Genomic DNA, 19,285 nt, shown 5'->3' on the forward strand with positions numbered 1-19,285 from the left:
CCTCCCTGTTCATTGTCCTTTCTATCTCTAAGTTCAGCCTCCAACACTTTGACAGTCTCTTCTCCCGTATTTACTAAGCTCAAGGCCCTGCTCCAATACTTTAACACACTACCCTCCCTTCATTGTCCTCAAGGCCCCAGTCCAATACTTTGGCACGCTATCCTTCCTCCTCTACTATCCCTAAGGCCCCACTCCAGGTTTTTCACAATCTATCCTCCCTATGTTTTCTGTTCCTAAGGCCCGCCCTGCCTCCACTTTGACAATCTCTTCTCCCTTATTTACTAAGCTCAAGGCCCCACTCCATTACTTTTACATGCTACCCTCCTCACTATCCTCAAGGCCCCGTTCCAATACTTTCACAAACTCTCCTCCGTCATGTTTCTGTCCATAAGGCCCAGCTACAATACTATCTTTACATTGTATTGATTTATTTTCCTCAAGGCTCAACTACAATACTTTCACACGCTATCTTCCCTTATTCACTATCCTCCTTTCGTTGTTTTAGGGTTAGCATGCATGCTTGCTGCATTCACTGACCTTGATTCGTTTGATCAGTGAAACAAAAACCTCCTCCTAAGATGCATTGCCTTCTCTTTAGCAGTCATCTTAAGTTTAGCTATTAAAACAAGGGTACAAAGAGGGGTGTGTTGGAAAGGTATTGGGACCAGACCAACAGGGTTATATGTATATATGTATACATGCATGTCAGTGATCCATAGAGACTTCAGTTGCGACACAAAGTTCTTGCTTGCTCTGTCGATGAGTCACATGCACCCGCTTGAACTTTGGCCAAGACCCACCTACAGTACAGGTAAAGTACATGTCTTGGCAAAAACACACACACACACACACACAGTTTGGTTGAACTATGAGCTGACACACAGTCCCGAGTAAGATCATGATTTTCTGTTGTAATGATGTCAAAGTACAGTGTCCCCTGAGGTTTATTAGCATCCTCATCTTCAGAAAACACGTGCGTTTGTGTCAATCCTGAATCCAAGTTCTAAGATATTGTTCTTTAATTAAAGGTGCTGTCCTCAGGCAGAAAAGTCTATAAAAAGCATTTCTGTGTGTGTGTGTGTGTGTGTGTGTGTGTGTGCGCAGTCTCAGTGCATTGCCCTCTCAGTGCTGTGGATTAGGCTTTGACAGATACAGGTTTTTGAAGGCAGATATAGGACTATTTTTAGATTGAAGCTGTCGATAGGCGACAGGTTTTACCATTTTCATGCCAAAAAAAAATAATTCAGAAAAATACAAGTATGCAGTTTTTCCTCCCCAAGTCTTTCTTCTTGTCAGGGTGGAAAAGCCTCTGAAACAGCATGCAGAACATCTGACACTAAAACCCAGACTAATGAAAGTATTTTCTTAAGACAGGTTTTACTGCAGGTTTTAAACCCTGAAGCTCCCATGCAACACTGGTCAGATATCTGAAATAAAAAAAAAAGTAATAAAAACATATTCAGTAGCTGTGGTCAGGGAGGAACCTCTATCATATCGGAGGTGAGCGACGCTGCCTGGCCATTTTGAATAAAAGGTCAATATCAGGCCGATGTATTGGCCTGCAGCCCCACTGCGGGCAGGTTGTATTGTTAAAGCTAATGTCGGTGCAGGACAGGGAAAACAGGTCCGGCCGGAGCAGAGGCAGGCTTTACACCTCTCACTCCTCTCCTCCGCCTCCCTCTGTTTCTATTCTTTCTCTCCTCCCTCCCCCGTCCCTCCCTTTTAAATTAAACACCAGCCGTGCAGCGTGGACGGTTGCAAATCGCCCGGAGTCAGAGAGAGAGAGAGAGAGAGAGAGAGAGTGTGTGTGTGTCTTTTTTGTGTGTATGAGTGTGTGTTTGTGTGCGCGCATGTGTCACGATCTCTAAGTATTTGACCCCGGCTGATGCACACATGCATGCCACGCATTGCGCTCACACATGTACATATCACACACACACACACACACACACACACACACACCCCAACGCCATATGTCGAGCGGTGATTAACATTAGCATCTTTCCAAATCTGCTGATACCCTTCAAGTGACAGAAAGCTGGTGACAGAGCCAAGGAGATTTAAGCTTCGTCATGAGGGTGGAATGGGCAGCTCATGCCTCTATAAGCCTTGTGTACTTTGGTGTGACAGTTGACTAGAGGTTAGAGAAAGTGGGCTTTATGGAAGGAAGGTCGCCGGTTCGAATCCCTGGACTGAGAAAGTTTGGGGCTGTGTGATATTGACAAATAATCTTATTGTGATTATTTTGCTGAATATTGCGATATAAATTGTGATACAGTATACAGACACAGATTTTTCAAGATTTCATATTTTTCAGCAAATGAGAAACATTTTTAATAAAAAACTGAAATGTTGTCGCTTAAAGGATAAGGCTGGTGTTTTTTAATGCATTGCTTACCGTCAACAAATCCTATGAAAATAACAAAATCAACAATGCGTTTGCTCTACTCCCGTTACTTACTTCCCACGTTCTGTTTTTAGCCTTCAACCTGGAAGTCATTGGCTCCAATTGTAAGCTAAAAACCTTGAAATACAGCTCACAAAGACATAGTTTCAATTTTAAAAATCGCTAACTGTTACCATGAAAAGTCAGGCTGTTGTAGTTATTACCAAATCAGATTAAAATGGGAACAAATTCTTCATTACGCCGGGGACTATTTTCGGTGCTACAGAACTACTTTTCCTGAGATCACAAACGTGTTTACAGCCGGCTTATTAAGTTGTTTGAGGAAAAAGTCGGCTGGCCCGGTGCATCGTGATGATGAAATATGTTGCCCAGAGCAACGGCATGGCTCTTTGGCGTGTTTTTAATCGTTTTTTTAATACAATGGAGTTCTACGGCTGCTGGGACATGGCTGCATTGGGCTACATGGACGAGACTTGTTGGCAAAACAAAATCATTGCTGATTTTGTTATTTTCATCGGATTTGTTGACGGTAAGCAGTGCGTTAAAAAAACACCAGCCTTATCCTTTAAGATTTGCTGTGTTTGAATTCTCTCATTGAGGTATTGAGGATACGGTTAGCGCTCTAGTTGTGTTCAGTGACTGTGAAAGTAGACGGTCTGTGGGTTTGGAACTATAAACCTCCGTCAGTTTTGAAATAGTTTTTACATCCGATTGAGCAAAACAAATATAACCTTTTCAACTTGATTGTTTGCCCATTTAAAAAAAAAAAACATTTAAAAAATCTAACTTCTGTATAAAAGTAACTCTTTTTTGATGTTAGTAAAATTAATTTGGATGTTGGAATTATAAAGTTAAGTGGAGCGTCACAACAAGGTCCCACGCTGACTCAGCAGAGCTATCTTACTGCTTATATCTTATTTTCCCTTTCTGTTTCGTCTCTCTTTTAATTATGCCACCTGTTCTCTTTTCATCACCCCCAGTCCCAGGATGTTGACTCCAGTGTGGTCGGGAGTGGGGGAAGGGAGGATGGGAGGATGGGAGGATGGAGGGAGGGATGGAGGGAAGGAGGGATGACAGTGTGGATTAACTGTGCTGTGTTGTTGCTGCAGTTCACACATTCCAGCAGCCGGGCCGAGCCAACTCTGTACCAACACAGAGGCCTCCTTCACCCCCTGTCCCCTCCTCTGTCCTCTCATCCCTCCATACCTCTCTTTCTCTCACTCTCTTTCTCTTTCTCTCCATCCCTCCATTACACACACACGCACGCTTTTATTTTTAATCACCAATCTCCTTCCTCTCTTCCTTTGCATCCCGTCATCGCCCCTGCAGCCACACTTCTCCTCAGGTTTTCGTGAATCTGCTGTATCCAGTGTTCACCAATATTAAAACATGTCGTCCCCCACAAATGACATAGACCCCTCTGGGCCAATCAGTAACAAATATGACACCTTGTTTTAACCTTTAATTGTTGCGCCCCCCTGAGGCCAAACGCTATAATTTTGTAAAAGTCAGAGCTATATTGGGCCGGTGTTGGCCTTTCAGTAAAAATCATTTATTTACTGTACATTATATCACTTTACTTTATATTGCACCTTTTAAAACCAAGGTTACAAAGTGCTTCACAATAAAAACTACAATTAAAAACATAAAAAACACGTATCACATTGACAAAAACAGAATACCAGGCAATTTTAAGACAACAAAATAGCAAAAATAACAGCTTCGAGAGCCATTGAAAGCAAGGGAATAAAAATAGATGTTTTTTAAAAACGATCAGTGAGTCAGATAATCTGATATCAGGTGGAAGACTGTTCCATAGTTTCGGGGCAAAGTCTGCAAATGCTCATTCTTCCTTCAGTAATCAGCAGTCCTTGGTTAGAGATCTAAGAGACGTCTGGTTATTAAAGGGAGACAACAATTCTGAAATATATTCCCATGTAGTGGTTATTAGCAGGTCAGTGTTGCCCAATTCTGTCATGATGGAGGTGAGGATATGGTTTTACTCGGCAGCTTCAGGGTCCTGCTGTGAAACCTGCCTCTCCCCGCCTTAAAGAGCTAATAACCTGCTGAAGAATTTCATTAGCATGGGTTTTCAATGGAGAGTTTTAGTGTCACATCATCTCAGTGGCTGTTTCAGAGGCTTTTCCACCCTGCAAAGAATAAAACTCTGGCGGGAACATTGAATCTTTGTCATTTGGTGTTTTGTTTTGTTTTTTATTTGGCGTACAGCACAAAATATCAGCTCAAAATATCTGTTATCGGCAGCTTCGACAAAAGAATGAATGCACCGAAGGCCGGGGACGATAAGGAATGTTATGAGTGTATTAAGGCATCTGGCTAGAGCGGTGACAGAAGTGGCGAGTTGAGAACGGCTGACTTTCAGTGTCTTGTCCCGTCGATTGCATTATGCTCGCCATTCCCGGAATTTGTCGAGTGAATCCCAACTGCGAACAATGTGCTGCTGTTGTTTTGGTCTCATGTATGTTTTTCCCATGTTTGTTTTCATTGCTTCTGTCAGGGCCGAGTGGAGGTGGAGGCCGGCAACGAGAACATGAAGTTTGAGACGGGACCCTTCTCTTTCTACGGCGTCATGGCGCTCAGTGCACCAACGCTGGGTGAGCCCACTACCTCCATTTATATATCTCTCCTCTCCTCTCTCCTCTTTTCCTCTCCTCTCCTCTTTTCCTCTCCTCCTCTCTTCTCCTCTCCTCTTTTCCTCTCCTCTCCTCTCCTCTTTTCCTCTCCTTTCCTCTTTTCTTCTCCTCTCCTCTCCTCCTCTCCTCCTCTCCTCTCCTCCTCTCCTCTCTCCTCTCTCCTCTCCTCTCTCCTCTCTCCTCTCCTCTCCTCTCTCCTCTCCTCTTTTCCTCTCCTCTCCTCTTCTCTCCTTTCATCTCTTTTCTTCTCCTCTCCACTCCAGTCCTCTCCTCTCTTTTCCTCTCCTCTCTTCTCCTCTCCTCTTTTCCTCTCCTTTCCTCTTTTCCTCTCCTCTCTTTTCTTCTCTCCTCTCCTCTCTCCTATCCTCTCCCCTCCTCTCCTCTCTCCTCTTCTCTCCTCTCCTCTCTCCTCTCTTCTTTTCTTCTCCTCTCCTCTCCTTTCATCTCTTTTCTTCTCTCCTCTCATCTCCTGTTTTCCTCTCTTCTCTTCTCCTCTTTTCCTCTCCTTTCCTCTTTTCCTCTCCTCTCTTTTCTTCTCCTCTCCTCCTCTCTCCTCCTCTTTTCTTCTCTCCTCTCCTCTCTCCTATCCTCTCCCCTCCTCTCCTCTCTCCTCTCCTCTCTTTTCTTCTCCTCTCCTTCTCTCTCCTCTCCTCTCTTTTCTTCTCCTCTCCTCTCTCCTTTCCTCTCCCCTCCTCTCCTCCTCTCCTCTCCTCTCCTTTCTTCATCTCTCCTCTCCTCTCCTCTCTTCTCCTCCTCTCCCCTCCTCCCCTCTCTCCTCCCCTCCCTTGTGTTTATTTTGGGTTAGGCTTTTGCGAAGGCGTTAACTATCCTGTTAGATCAGTCTATTGCAGTGTGATGTCTCCAGTTTTACAGTGTAATGCTTCTACTGCCACCTAGTGGCAAAACAAACAAGACCGCCTCCTCTGCAATCATACATGTGAAGACAAGAAAACAATTCTAAAGATCTTAACATATCATGTAGTTAAATTCTTTTTCTAATGAGATCATCATTACTCCATGAATTGAAATATAGTACAGTGTTATTTGTGGTTTCCTAGTGAGTATTCTATGCCAGAATATATGACATTACACTATCTGACATGAAATAATGTATGTAATTTACATACAAGTCTTGTAAACTTCATCATGTTTACGCACACAAAGTCTGAGTCAAATGGTATTTGTTTTAACACACTTGGAGAACCAGATGGGTGGGGTTTGCCCCATAGGACTTTCAGTTAGTGCTTGAAATTTGAGACTATTTGAAAGCCAATTTAGCATATTTTTCAACAGATGTGATGCTATCTGATTTGGTCTGATGTGGTCTAGTTCTCCAAGTAAGTTAAACCAAATGCTAAGAATTATTTGCAAATACTATTTAACCCAGTTCTGACACGCGTGCACGCATACACACACAAACATGCACACACACTCCTTCAGTATGCCCTCACACTCCTTCAGTATGCCCTCACTCACCTCCCCTGCTTTGTGCGACCTCAATGACCTGCTCTCCAACCTCCGACAATAGTGAATAGGCGTTACAGAGAGAGAGAGAGCGCATACTGAAAATTATATTGTAGAATTGAAAAAGCCGCAATAAAAACACGCTCTATTGTGCCTTAAGAGATTAAGACCAGCATTTCTCAGTTTCATTCGGGGGGAAAAAGGTTTCTCACATTTCAAGTCTTTTGAAATATGTGTAGGCATGGGAGGGAGTTCACTGAGGGCATGGGGAGAGTGTGTGTGTGTGTGTGTGTGTGTGTGTGTGTGTGTGTGTGTGTGTGTGTGTGTGTGTGTGTGTGTGTGTGTGTGTGTGTGTGTGTGTGTGTGTGTGTGTGTGTGTGTGTGTGTGTGTACGTGTGTGTGGGCTGGGGGAAGTGGAATGCATCAATGGTCTCTGAAAACTTCTTTCCTGATGACCTTTGAACTCCTCCCCTCCCTCTTTCCCTCACTCCCTCTCTCTCTCTCTCTCTCTCTCTCTCTCGCTCTCTCTCTCTCTCTCTTTCCCTCACATAAATACAAATAGCCACTCTCATCTTTTTTTCTCTCAGCCAGTTTTGCTTCGTTTTGCGTTGTTTGTTTCTGTTTTTTTAGCATCCAGCCGTCAACTTGTCCGTCTGTTGTACAGTTTGGTCTCTCCGTTCATGTCTGCTGTCTACTGTTTTCAGTCTCTCTCCCTCTTGTCTCTCTCTCAAGTCTCTGCCTACTGTTTTCAGTGTTTCTCCCTCTCTCTCTCTTCAAGTCTGTCTGTTCTCAGTCTCTCTCCCTCTCTCTCTTCAAGTCTCTGCCTACTATTCCTACTCCTTTCTCTCTCTCCTCTCTCTTCCTTCCCAACACTCAGGCGAGCAGCTCACTCCTTCAGGTACTCTTGAGAGAAAGAGGGAGAGAGACGCGTGGTGCCGCTCCCTTTTTTTTCCACCAGCGTCAACCTCGTTTACCCATTTCAACGAACGAATGATCAATCAAATGCTCACACACGGCTCAGTAACGGGAGCAGTTCATCGCACCTGAGAAATTCACTTCATCCTGTAAACTTTGCATGCCAAGAGACATCATCTCAGCTCTACAAGACGACTCCTTGAGCAGAATCTTTTCATGGTTTTGCATGACATCGCCCACTCTGGAGCAGATTTGGCTCTCTCTCTCTCTCTCTCCCCCCATTCCCTCACTGACTTTCCTTCCCTCTCCTTCATTCCCCTCCTCCCTCTGTCCCGTCGGTCACTTCCCCTACCCTCCCTCCTTCCCTCCCTCCCTCTCTCCTCTCAGTGGTCGCACCCCGTCCTCGCCACCTCTCCTTTAAGAGGTTTTCTCTGTTCTCTCGGTTGCCAGGTAACATCCGGCATGTCTGGGGTCCTTTAACACCGAGGATGGGTGGGGCTTGGGTGGGTGGGGTGGAGCTTGAGTGGGTGGGGTGGGCACTTATTTCAACAGATTGTGGCTTGGACATCTAGTAAGGACGGCAAAGGGTTAAAAGCTGACAGCTGCATTTTGGCAAATAAGCTCTTTTATCCACCTGTCTGACCTTATTTACACCTGGTATTACTGGGTCTCATTTATCGCATGCACTATACAAAGCAGGCAAGTAGGTGGGGAGGTGTTAAGTCCATCTATTGTCACCAAAAACTAACATGGCAGGTGTAGGGTCACCAGAAATTACTGTGCAGTGTGTATTTGCTTATTCTTTGCTGCGGAAAGGATTGTTTACTGGGACTGTTTAGTAGGAGGCGCAATGATGATGTTTCTACCCACATTTCTACCCACGGTGGTAACGTTTCGACCCGCAATGATGTTGATGACATTTCTGCCTCCAGTAGCCAACTGTGCTCACTCAAAGTCAGTTATTTAACTCATTACATTTTATGTTTTAGCCATTTGGCTGATGTGCTTTATCCAGAGTGACTTACAATGAGTGCAACAGCAGAATAAGCTTCCGCTCCTCGGTCACCAAAATTATAAGCAACCAGTAGTAAAGTGAGCAAGGTTCAGAGCCTTAGTGCCCTGAATATTCCTGTGACCATAGAATGATCGTGTAAGAGATGTAGATAGAAGGGATCTTTTCTGGATGAGAATGAATTAGAGTGAGTAGAAGAGGAAGATATGGAGATGGGATATGATTCAGATGGGAGAGGGTCAGTGGTGGAAAGTAACTAAGTACATTTACTCAAGTACTGTACTTAAGTACAATTTTGAGGTACTTGTACTTTACTTGAGTATTTCCATTTTATGCTACTTTGTACTTATACTGCACTACATTTTAGAGGGAAATATTGTACTTTTTACTCCATTACATTTATTTCACAGCTATAGTTACTAGTTACTTTTCAGTTCAATATTTTATATTTAAAACATTTGATCATCTTTATAAAATAACTATAAAATAGCATTATTATAGATTAGACTACCCAAAAGTATAGCTAAATTGTTATGATTAGCTTCACGTTGACAACTTTAAAATGCTGCTTACATGTACATGTATGTCAATAAATCAGTATTAATATTCCAATAATTTATGAAAAATATAACTCTCTAAATGGGGACAGTTTGCATAATGAGTACATTTACTTTGATACTCTAAGTACATTTTGCTGCCAATATTTATGTACTTTTACTTAAGTAAGATTTTGAATGCAGGACTTTTACTTGTAATGAAGTATCTTTACATTGTTGTATTGCTACTTTTACTTAAGTAAAAGATCTCAGTACTTCTTCCACCACTGGAGAGGGTGATATGAGGTACTTCTTGAGGAGAGTTTTTAGCCTATGACCGAAGATGAGAGGTGTCTCTGCTGTTCTGAATGGAGTGAGACGGTTGTTCTATAACTAGGGAGCCAGGAGGAGAAGAATCATTCAGGTTGGACTAAATTTACAGTGCACTAAAGTGTTAGCATATACACCCGAAAGAACTGGAAAGAACTGGAATATACTGGAGGCACAGAAGTGAAATAGGGACCGGTCTTATTCTTGGTTGATCTAAAGAGCTTATCTGCCAAAATCTCAGCATAGCCCTTAGACTGGCAGGGCGCTTGGGGACAGAACGAGTTAACACTTCTAAGATCAGACGGAGAAGGATAGGACAACATCACGAGGCACACAGATGGGACCTAGATCCCCTAGAGGTGCCAAGCTGTCCGCTCTAAACAGCATCAACTATGGTGTGTCCCAATAGCTTCTGATTATTTCTTCCTCGACTTGTTTTACTTCTTTCCTTAGGTGTAATTCTCAGATGTCAGGTCAATGAAAGGAATAAAGGAACAGACATGGAGCTATTGAGATGCACGCTGGGATTTCTAGCTCTCAGATGGGTTTTTAGGTCACTGTTGTCCTATCCTCTCTTGATGTAGTACAAATCATAGTTTTTGAGACTAAAGGGTAGTGAACTAGTGAAATAGTCTGTAGTATTCTAGAGCACAACAAAACAAAAAAATTGCAACCCATATCTTTCCTCCACTTTACTTCACCAGTGCCCAATTCCAGATTGAATCCTAGAACCTACTCATTCCTACTTCATATGAATATGAATGAATATCTTAAATAGATGATTGTCTTGCACTGTTTGCTTTACCTGGCTGGCTAGACAGAACTGCCATTTGGGCCTATTGAGACATTTCAGATTTACTATATGTGGGATTAGGGTAGGAGTGAGGATTGCGTTTGGAATTGGGTCCATCACTCATCCATCATCATCTCAGAAACACTAACTCACTCTGCTAGCACCAGTTTACAACAAGAAGTTGGTTGTATAAAAAATGGGCTTCACCCATACTGTCAATCTTGAAGATCCAGTAGATAACTTTTCTATAAATTCCACCACTAGCTGAGTCTCACCCTAGAAAAAAAAACAACAAATTATGACAAATGCATCCATACAGACAAAATGTTTGTGGTACACACCTGTCTGTACTCAGTCCTGAGTGGCTACAATTAGCTCTTTGAGTCAGTGTACGTTCTTCAGCTGAATCATCCATCCAATTGCATCATGCTAGGCCGCTGTCCAACCTGCTAATGTGTGAGGCCACACCAGTTTGTGTTTGATTTCAACATTGCCATGACCGTAGAGAATGTGACTGAAGCTGAAGAAAATGAAAGCAGACAGACGCTGAGTGGAGATAGACGGACGAGTGCATTGAAGGGTTGTGAAAAGTCAGCAAGCCTACACTTTCCAATTTCAGGGTGAGGTAAACACTACAGCGCTTTAAATTAATTCAACACATTATTTAGGTTATGGGTACCTTATCGCTTGGCTTTTTGAAAGTGTACACTACCCCTACATTACTGTCACTCAACTTTATGTCTCACTAATTGTAGGTAAGAAAGTAAACAGCTTTCTCCAATACAAAGGATATAGCTATGGGTATCATAGCTGAAATGCAAAATAGATACACTTTGATACACTTTGCTTCTACTAGTCATCATTATTAATTTTTAGATGACGTTTGAACATAAGTAAATGGGATCTAAATAAGGAAAAAGTTCCCTACTGGATCTTAAAAGTTCCTGTCTTGCATGTCAAGATGATAAAGATCATGTCACAACTAAAGGAAGTTAAGTCTCAAGCTAACCACTAACTAGCATATTAGCTGTACAGATCCTCGATTAACTACCTAGCTTAATTCCTTGAAAGCTAACTGAGCTGACGTGTCCAGGTAAAACAGTTTCCTATGACTCACTGAGGCCCCCTGGTGGAAGACTCACACCTACCGGTAATAATACATGGCTGTTAATGTGCCTGTGTGTGCAGTGTGCCGTGACACACTGGTTGACATAATACAACTGGTAGTATGGTTTTGCTTGGATGCACTAAACTTCTAAATTAACTAAACTTCTGTCAGCTATTGTATTAGCCAGCATGTTTGTTGCATGAGCAGAGGTGGAAAGTAACTGATTGGTCTTTTTTCATTTTTTTAAAGAAGATTTACTCCTAGTTTTCTTAGATTTTTTTTTAAAGTCATAAGAGTAGTGAAAACTATGAGATGTGGCACCAACAGTAACACAATAATTCCGTACTTAACCTGCTGAAACTGATACTAGTTTTGTTGATATGATTAAAAAAAGGATCATAGCTAAATCACATCTTCACCTAAAACAGAAAATTTCCATTTCCATTTGTCACCAGCTGTGATTATGTTTCTTCTGCTTTGTTGATTATGTGTTGTGCCCCTCAAGGCTGAACTATGGAGCTGTTACTATAATAATAATAATAATGATGAATAATAATAATAATAATGATGAATAACAATAATAATAACAATGATAGCTTTATTTGCAAAGCACTTCTCAAAACAGTTACAAAGTACAAAGTCAGTACAAGAATAGGTATAAAAATAATTTCTGTGATTTCTCCTGTGCATTGCCCCTTACACTTTTGGAACATTGTGATTTTCATTTTAAAGCTCTTTAATACATTTTGTGAACTTCTCTTTCACTTAACTAATTTAATTGAGGTATTCCCAACTGTGGCCTTAATAAAATGTAACTGAGATAAATTTACTTATGACGTTTTTTTGAGTAAAACATTTTAATATTTTCTTCACGTCTGTTAATAAGCCATCTGGAGCTTTTGTGAAGTCTTAAGAAACCTTTTCAAGTCATCAAAGTACAAGTCAGAACCCAAGTCCAAGTCAAGTATTTTCTTCATGCACCAAGTCACGTCTCAAGCAATTAAAACTGTGACTCGGGTCAGACTCAGTCACCGTCCATTCAGCACCAAACTGACCTCTTCCCTTTTCTTTATAACTACCACATAATTTCATGGTTCTTCCTCGGAAGCTCTTAAAGAAATCACAGGGTAATTAGCAACTCCACCAATAGAACTCTTCCTCTATTTTCCCTATCATTAGTACATAATGTCACGGTTCTTTCCAAGAAACTTCCTAAGAAGTTAACAGTCACTTGTCAACTCCATGCATTCAGTCCACTGCCTAACATGCAAGTAATCTCAGCACACTTCTGTGGCTGTAGATCTATGAGAAGACTGCAGGTTTGGTTGTTGTAAGGCATTGTTTCTCTCTCTCACACACACACACACACACACACACACACACACACTTCATGTTATGATATTGAATAACTCAAGCTGTGTGTCACTGCCTTGGTGTATGAGAATGACGGCACCTGGTGTTGTGATAGTGAAACAAAGGGAATGGATAGTTGGTCATGTGTTAGTGTGTTTGAGTGGATGAAATGAGGTAATAACTCGACATTAATCCTCTTTGACCCTTTCTCTCTCTCACACACACTCTCTCAACTCTCTCTCTGCCTCTCTCTCTCTCTCTCACCGGTCTTCTTTAACATTTGTTTAGATGTTGTTGTTGTTGTATTGTGCATCCATCTCCCCTTGCCTGTCACTGTCTCTAATCCATTCATAAACCATTATCATTGTTATTAACCTCCATCTAGCCTTACACTGCATCTTGTGCTCATGGCTTCCTCCGTTGATCTGTGTTCGCAATGTAGAGTCTCTTCTTCGTGAATGGTTTTGAGAAAGTAGTTTTGAGTCTGTATATGAGATTTTTTTGTGCACCGCCTGCACCTCTCCGTAGGAATATGAGTGACTGTTTAAAAGTATGCAGAAGACTGTGTGCGTGCATCTGTCTGTCAGAGCTTCTTTGTCACAAATTCTGCCTTAGTATCTCCAACAAGAACCATTAATAACATTTTCTGTGTGTGTGTGTGTGTGTGTGTGTTTCCAGAGTTTCGCTCCCCGTCCCACCTGAGCGGGTTGAACCGTACAGCCTCTCTGAGCGGAGCCGACCGGACAGAGTCTCTCTCTGTGAGCGGCAGCAACAGCCAGCTCAACAGCAGCGGCACGTCGCCACAGTACACCCCCGACTTCTACGTCCGAGCTCTCAGCGACCTGCAGTTCGTCAAGGTTGGTTGTTGTTGTTGTTATTATCATTATTATTATTATTATTATTATAATTATTACTGCTACTACTGCTACTACTACTACTGCTACTACTAGGCTACTACTACTACTGCTACTACTACTACTACTACTTTTACTACTACTAGGCTACTACTACTGCTACTAGGCTACTACTTCTACTACTTCTACTACTACTAATGCTACTGCTGCTACTACTACTACTACTTCTATTACTACGAGGCTACTACTACCACTACTACTACTACTAATGCTACTACTGCTACTACTACTACTACTGCTACTACTTCTATTACTACTAGGCTACTACTGCTACTAGGCTACTACTACTACTACTACTACTACTACTACTACTACTTCTACTAGGCTACTACTACTACTACTACTACTACTACTACTACTTCTATTACTACTAGGCTACTACTACTAGGCTACTACTAATACTACTCATGCTCGGAAAGCCTAGCATAACAAAAATAACTGAGGGCAAACCACAGTGCTCATATTCAGTAAATTGGCATCTTAACAAGTATGAACACCAGAGAAGGTAAATTATGACAAAGAATGCAGATCATGTTTAACTAAAGGTCCAGGAACTGGAATTGGATTTGATTTGACTGCCCTCACTGCCAAAATCTCTACCCTGGTAGGATGACAGGTTACTAAAACTGGCCAATAAACAAGTTACTTGTGAGTCCATGTGACTTTTGCACTTTTTACAAGCCCTGGTTCGCTTGTAATTGGGCAGTGTGAACCTAAATGAACCAAATACAAAAATGCAAGAAAGTAAACTTTTCCATTGCAGCTCAGACCAAGACAAACAAACTGTAGGAGTGATCTCACTGTAATTTCTCCCCCTGTCCTCCAGATCACCAGGGCCCAGTACCAGAACGGCCTGATGGCGTCTCGTCTGGACAGCACACCCCAGTCCCCCGAGAGCGGACACAACCTGGCCCGCATGGAGCCGACCACGCCGCCCGCCACCGCCAACACCACCGCCACGGACCTGGGCCCCGACTCCACCCCCACGGAGAACGGACCGGACGAGACCACCCTCCTCCTCCTCAACGAGCAGAACTGCCTGGCCGGGCCGCCACGCAGCACGGCCAACCACCACAGCCAATCAGACAACAGCATTTGACCCCACCCCACTCGTTCGCATGCACGCACTACTACGCTCGGATGTGTATGCCGAGGAGGAGGAGGGGTGGGGCGGGTGGAGTCGGGGCATGGGCATTGAGGACTCAATGTGTGTGTATGTGGGCGGGAATGCAGACATGTACACAAGCCTTGCACTGTTGGCAAGGCCCAAAGAGACTGGCCACGCGCATGCATATTGTGTAAATATGCAAGGATTAAACAAAACACACACACACACACACACAAACATGCCAAACTGTATTGAAGGATCTTCCCCCTCCATCATAGACAGACATTGTTAGTATCATCAACTGTTTCCTCCACATGCAACTACAAACCCAATAGTCATCCACAATAGTTCATCTATAACAAGGAATAATTGCGTGTGTGTGTGTGTGTGTTTGCCTGTATGTGCTCCTTTATCAATTTGTGTCATTAAGGATTCGAAGGACCCGCTTGTCTGGACCAGTAAGCTCCTCCCCTCTCCTCCCAACGCTCTGTGATAACGTTGAAACAGCATGTAGAGGCCTCAGCCAGTTCACTAGCCCGTTAGCCGAGAGTTCCTCCGTGTGGAAAGTGTGTATGTGTGTGTGTTTTAGTGTGTGTGTGTCCTCGCTTCCATCTCACTGTAATGGCCCCTAATCAAAAGACTCAGGGAGACCCCACCCGCCCCCTCGCCCCCTCGCCCCCTCGCCCCCCCACATATAAGCGTGGACGACATCTGCACTTGCTTACCAAACCAAACCGCTGCATGTGTAGCATCCTGCATTGCCTCCACACCTGGCTCATCCATACAGCTAGAAGACAAAGACGCTCCGAGCATGTCAGCGGAGTTCAAAACAAAGTAATATATGTTCCGTAGAAATCTATACTGAGAGAAACTACTATTTATTGATTAATTCTGTGTATGCTCAAATGCAAAACGCACACACACGTGTACAGTGCATTCTTTGAGGTCCTATGGGGGATTTCCGTTGGGGTTTTTGTCCTTAATGGAAGTAGCAACTAGCCCAGAGCCTTTATCCCAGAGTTGTCAAGAGATTCAGCGGCGATCGGCAGACCGGTCTGTGTCGTGATTAAGACAATCAATATGATTCTGAATGTGTTAAATGTGTAGGGTACGTTACTGTGTCTGCTTTCTTAATACTCTCAAATAGCCTCCTCTCTGTGGGTCTTTTGTTTCCTTCCCTGTGCCTCGATTTTATTTTTCATTAACGACTCCGCCAATCTGAAAAGACGTGATGGGCAATGGCAATGTGGCTGAAAACCGAGACGGGTCACACAGCAATGAGTTTCCATGCAGGACAAAAGTGGAAGAGCTGGAGATATTTTAGAGTATTGGGACGAAGCGTCAAAGGCACACGGCTAGTCCTTACCTACTTTAGAAGAGGGTGGGGTGGGGTGTGGGGGTGAGTGCAAGCAAGTGGTGGGGGGACCTGTGTGTGTGTGTGTGTGTGTGTGTGTGTGTGTGTGTGTGTGTGTGCGACCAAAATGGCCATCACCAGACTTGGTGGGAACAGAAACCAAAATAGGGAAGAATTATCTCCTCCTGACTAGAAAATACTTTCATATAAATAGCCAATCTGAGACTTTATTTATTTTGCATATAGCTCGATGTGTATATTCTTCTTTTGTTTTTTTTTGTTTTTTTTTGTTTTTTTTTGAAGGGATGATAAATGTGGTTTTATTTTGCATCGTTGTGATATTTTATGTGTTTTGTATTCCTCTGTATTCAGTGGTTGTGTTGGGCTTGTCTTTTAGGAGAAGCCTCCTTTTCAGTGGAGCAGTTGAAAGCATTATGAGTAGAAACGGATTAGAGGTGGGAAGGGGGGGGGGGGGGGGGCAGCTCTCAGTCCAGCACATTAAACGGCTAACTTACAGTAAACATTCATTGTTAGCATTTCTGTAGCCAAACACACAACTTAGTCCTGGCATTAGAATCAAATGTGTCAGATTTGTGTTTTATGTGAAACAATATTGTATATCATTTCATAGAACTACACACACACACACACACACACTCCATCTAAGCTTAACTGTACCTTCTGATGTGCCCATATGAAATCTTAAAGGAAAAATCCACCCTAAAACACTTAAACACTGTTATAATAACAGCTATTGGCAATGCACTTCGCATTTCTGGGTCCATTTGCTTGCTTTGTTTTTTTTTTCTTATTTGTGTGAATAACTGGCCAATCATAGACAACGTGACGTCATGTTTTTCAGCAATCTAAAACATCAACAGTAAACGTCAGGTTTTGGTGTCAGTTCCTCAGAATCAAACAGCGAGGGCTTCTTTATAGAGCCGCCATTTTGCACCAAGAGACCTTCAACAATCACACAGGGAGAAATCCATCGTAAAAGAGGAGAGAGACCAATTTCTCCACTGACAGCAGCCTCAATAATAAAATAATATAATAATAATAATAAACTTTATTTATAAAGCACTTTTCTTAACAATGTGCTTTACAGAAGAAAATAAAACCAGACAAGGCAGATAAAATGAGAATAAGGCCAAAGGGCTTGAGCACCGAGGAAGTAAGAACAATAAAATGAATAAGATCAAATAAATTGAAGCAGTAGAACAGTATAAAATAAAAACAAAAACATATATCAGAATGCAGTGCAGCCACAAGAATGTTGCAATTTGAGCAAAGGGCGCATGTGTGCATGTGATTGAGGAATAGCATAGATATTCAACTGTACTTGCATGATATCTGGTTGTTTTAGTCAGGATTATGCTAAAATATATTTTCCCCAACTATATTTAAGTTCCCTATTAAGAGCATACCTTCAATTTAGTAAATTCCTGGTTTATTCCCGTTAATTCCCATAAATTCCCGTTAATTCCCATGGAAAGTTTCCAACTTTGAAAATTCCCGGAATTTTGCAACCCTAGTCGCAATTATAAACTGACATGGTACTCTCACTTTTTCTTGATTGGCTCTTACTATGCTATTGCTAATGCTATTGCTATTGCTATCGCTTTCTCCACCTAGACGTATTACCCACAACTAAATGCATCAAGTCAAGTTCAAGCCCGTTCTCTGGAGGTTGTCGAAAGGCATTTAGGGAAAACTTGAAAATCACTTACTGAAGTAGAAGTAGATGAGGCAGGTTGAGAGACAGTAGGTAAACCAAAAAAGTAAATTACAACACTTCATCGTAAAATAATTCCTGGAATGTACAGAACATCACAAATTGATCGGTATTTAACACTATAAGAGTATCCAAGGGTGAATTTTTCCTTTTAAGTTTCTTGCTTTTCTGAGGTCTACAACATCTTATCTACAATCAGTAACACTGGCACGTTTTTTTAAATAGTGCATTTCAGTTCCGTCAATCAAAGAACACTGTGAAATTATGTGAAGTTAAACTACTGAAGCACTGTTTTGGTTGTAGCTAAACTACCTATTCAGCTTGTCTTGGCGCTGGGCCGGCCAGCTGTCCCCTCTTCTCTTCTAACTATTTGTAATTGCAACAAGACTGGACTCTTTCTGTCCTGAAAGGGGAATTATCAAGCACTTTCTTTTCCATTCTTTTGTAGTGTAGTTATGGAACCAAAGAATGACAAATATATTGTTTCATTTCTGTTTTCAAATGCATTGGAATGATTGTGGTTACGTTAAAGTCAACTTTGAGGGTCCCTACAGCCATAAAAAAAAAAAAACCTAGAAGAATTTTGTTTTTTTTATACTTGGAAAAGCTTAAATATCACAAATGTTTTGGAAAAGTCAGGGAAAATTGTCCATAATTTACTTCTCAGTCAGTAAATTTCATCAGGCTAGCCTGCTGGTACAGTATATCCAATTAAAAAGTATCTCTAAAACCCATATACATACATTTTAGTTAAATATGTCTGAAGTTTAAGTTTTTGCTTGCCAAATTAAGATGTGGGTACTATTTATATCAATCAGTCACGGAAAAGTCACCCAATGTGATGAATTGTGATGTGATGAGTGGTAGTGTACTGTACATGTGAGTATGAGACAGTTTTCAGAAATAGCCATATTCCAGGGAAAGATGAGATATTTACTATCCTGAAACAAATGAGCAGATTTGACATGGGCTGATGTGTCATAGATGAGAGCTTTCCTGGTGTTTTGTCTTGTGTTTTTTTTTTTCTCAACGGTATGCCAATAATTTCTCCACAAGTTGCACTTATTTCAGCTGAACATGATGCATTGTCAAATAGATAGATCTGACTATTACATCGGACTTTTTCTTGTCACGGTCAGCTAATTCAACCAAAAGTTCACAGAAAGGCCATTATGGAGCCTTTGGTAGTTTCTAAGCTTGTTTCACACCACAGTGTAACACTGTGTGCCTCACACTGCCTCACTGCACACTGGGATACAAGATCTTTCCAGTAATCTGTTAGGGATTATATTCATACTTCAAGAGGGAGTTCTTTAATGCCACTGAGATCACAGCAGATTGGAGTTTTACTTATAGAAACATTTCTCAGAGGCAGAGATAAGCTCATTGGTTGAGTTAAACCTCAGTGGGCGGAGCCAAAGAACCACAGTTTTTCTGCGCACAAGTTGGCTAACTAGCAAATTTGATTGGCAAAGAAGAGTGAGCTCTGGTCAAAATATGAATAAAAAAATATATAAATGAGAATGACTTTTTATTCCCATTTATAAATTTTATTCATTCATGACCATGGCATACATGATGTTGGAAGATCAGCAGCTAGCT

General features: G+C 42.0%; 1 protein-coding gene across 1 annotated transcript in view; it reads left to right on the forward strand.

Moving 5' to 3' along the window:
- The window catches only part of LOC139650859 (metal transporter CNNM4), a 43,034-nt gene extending 28,361 nt beyond the window's left edge, over nt 1-14,673 (forward strand). The window contains 3 exon segments of the mRNA XM_071527643.1: nt 4,926-5,022; nt 13,251-13,429; nt 14,313-14,673. Of these exon segments, the coding sequence (XP_071383744.1) occupies nt 4,926-5,022; nt 13,251-13,429; nt 14,313-14,585 (549 nt within the window). The 3' untranslated portion in view covers nt 14,586-14,673.
- Nucleotides 14,674-19,285: the final 4,612 nt, after the last annotated feature.

This window comes from Centroberyx affinis, unplaced genomic scaffold (genome assembly GCF_046629955.1).
Source record: "Centroberyx affinis isolate AG114_WGS23_722 - 3 ecotype Tasmania unplaced genomic scaffold, CSIRO-AGI_Caff_v1 ptg001560l_1, whole genome shotgun sequence".
Taxonomy (NCBI): Eukaryota; Metazoa; Chordata; class Actinopteri; order Beryciformes; family Berycidae; genus Centroberyx; species Centroberyx affinis.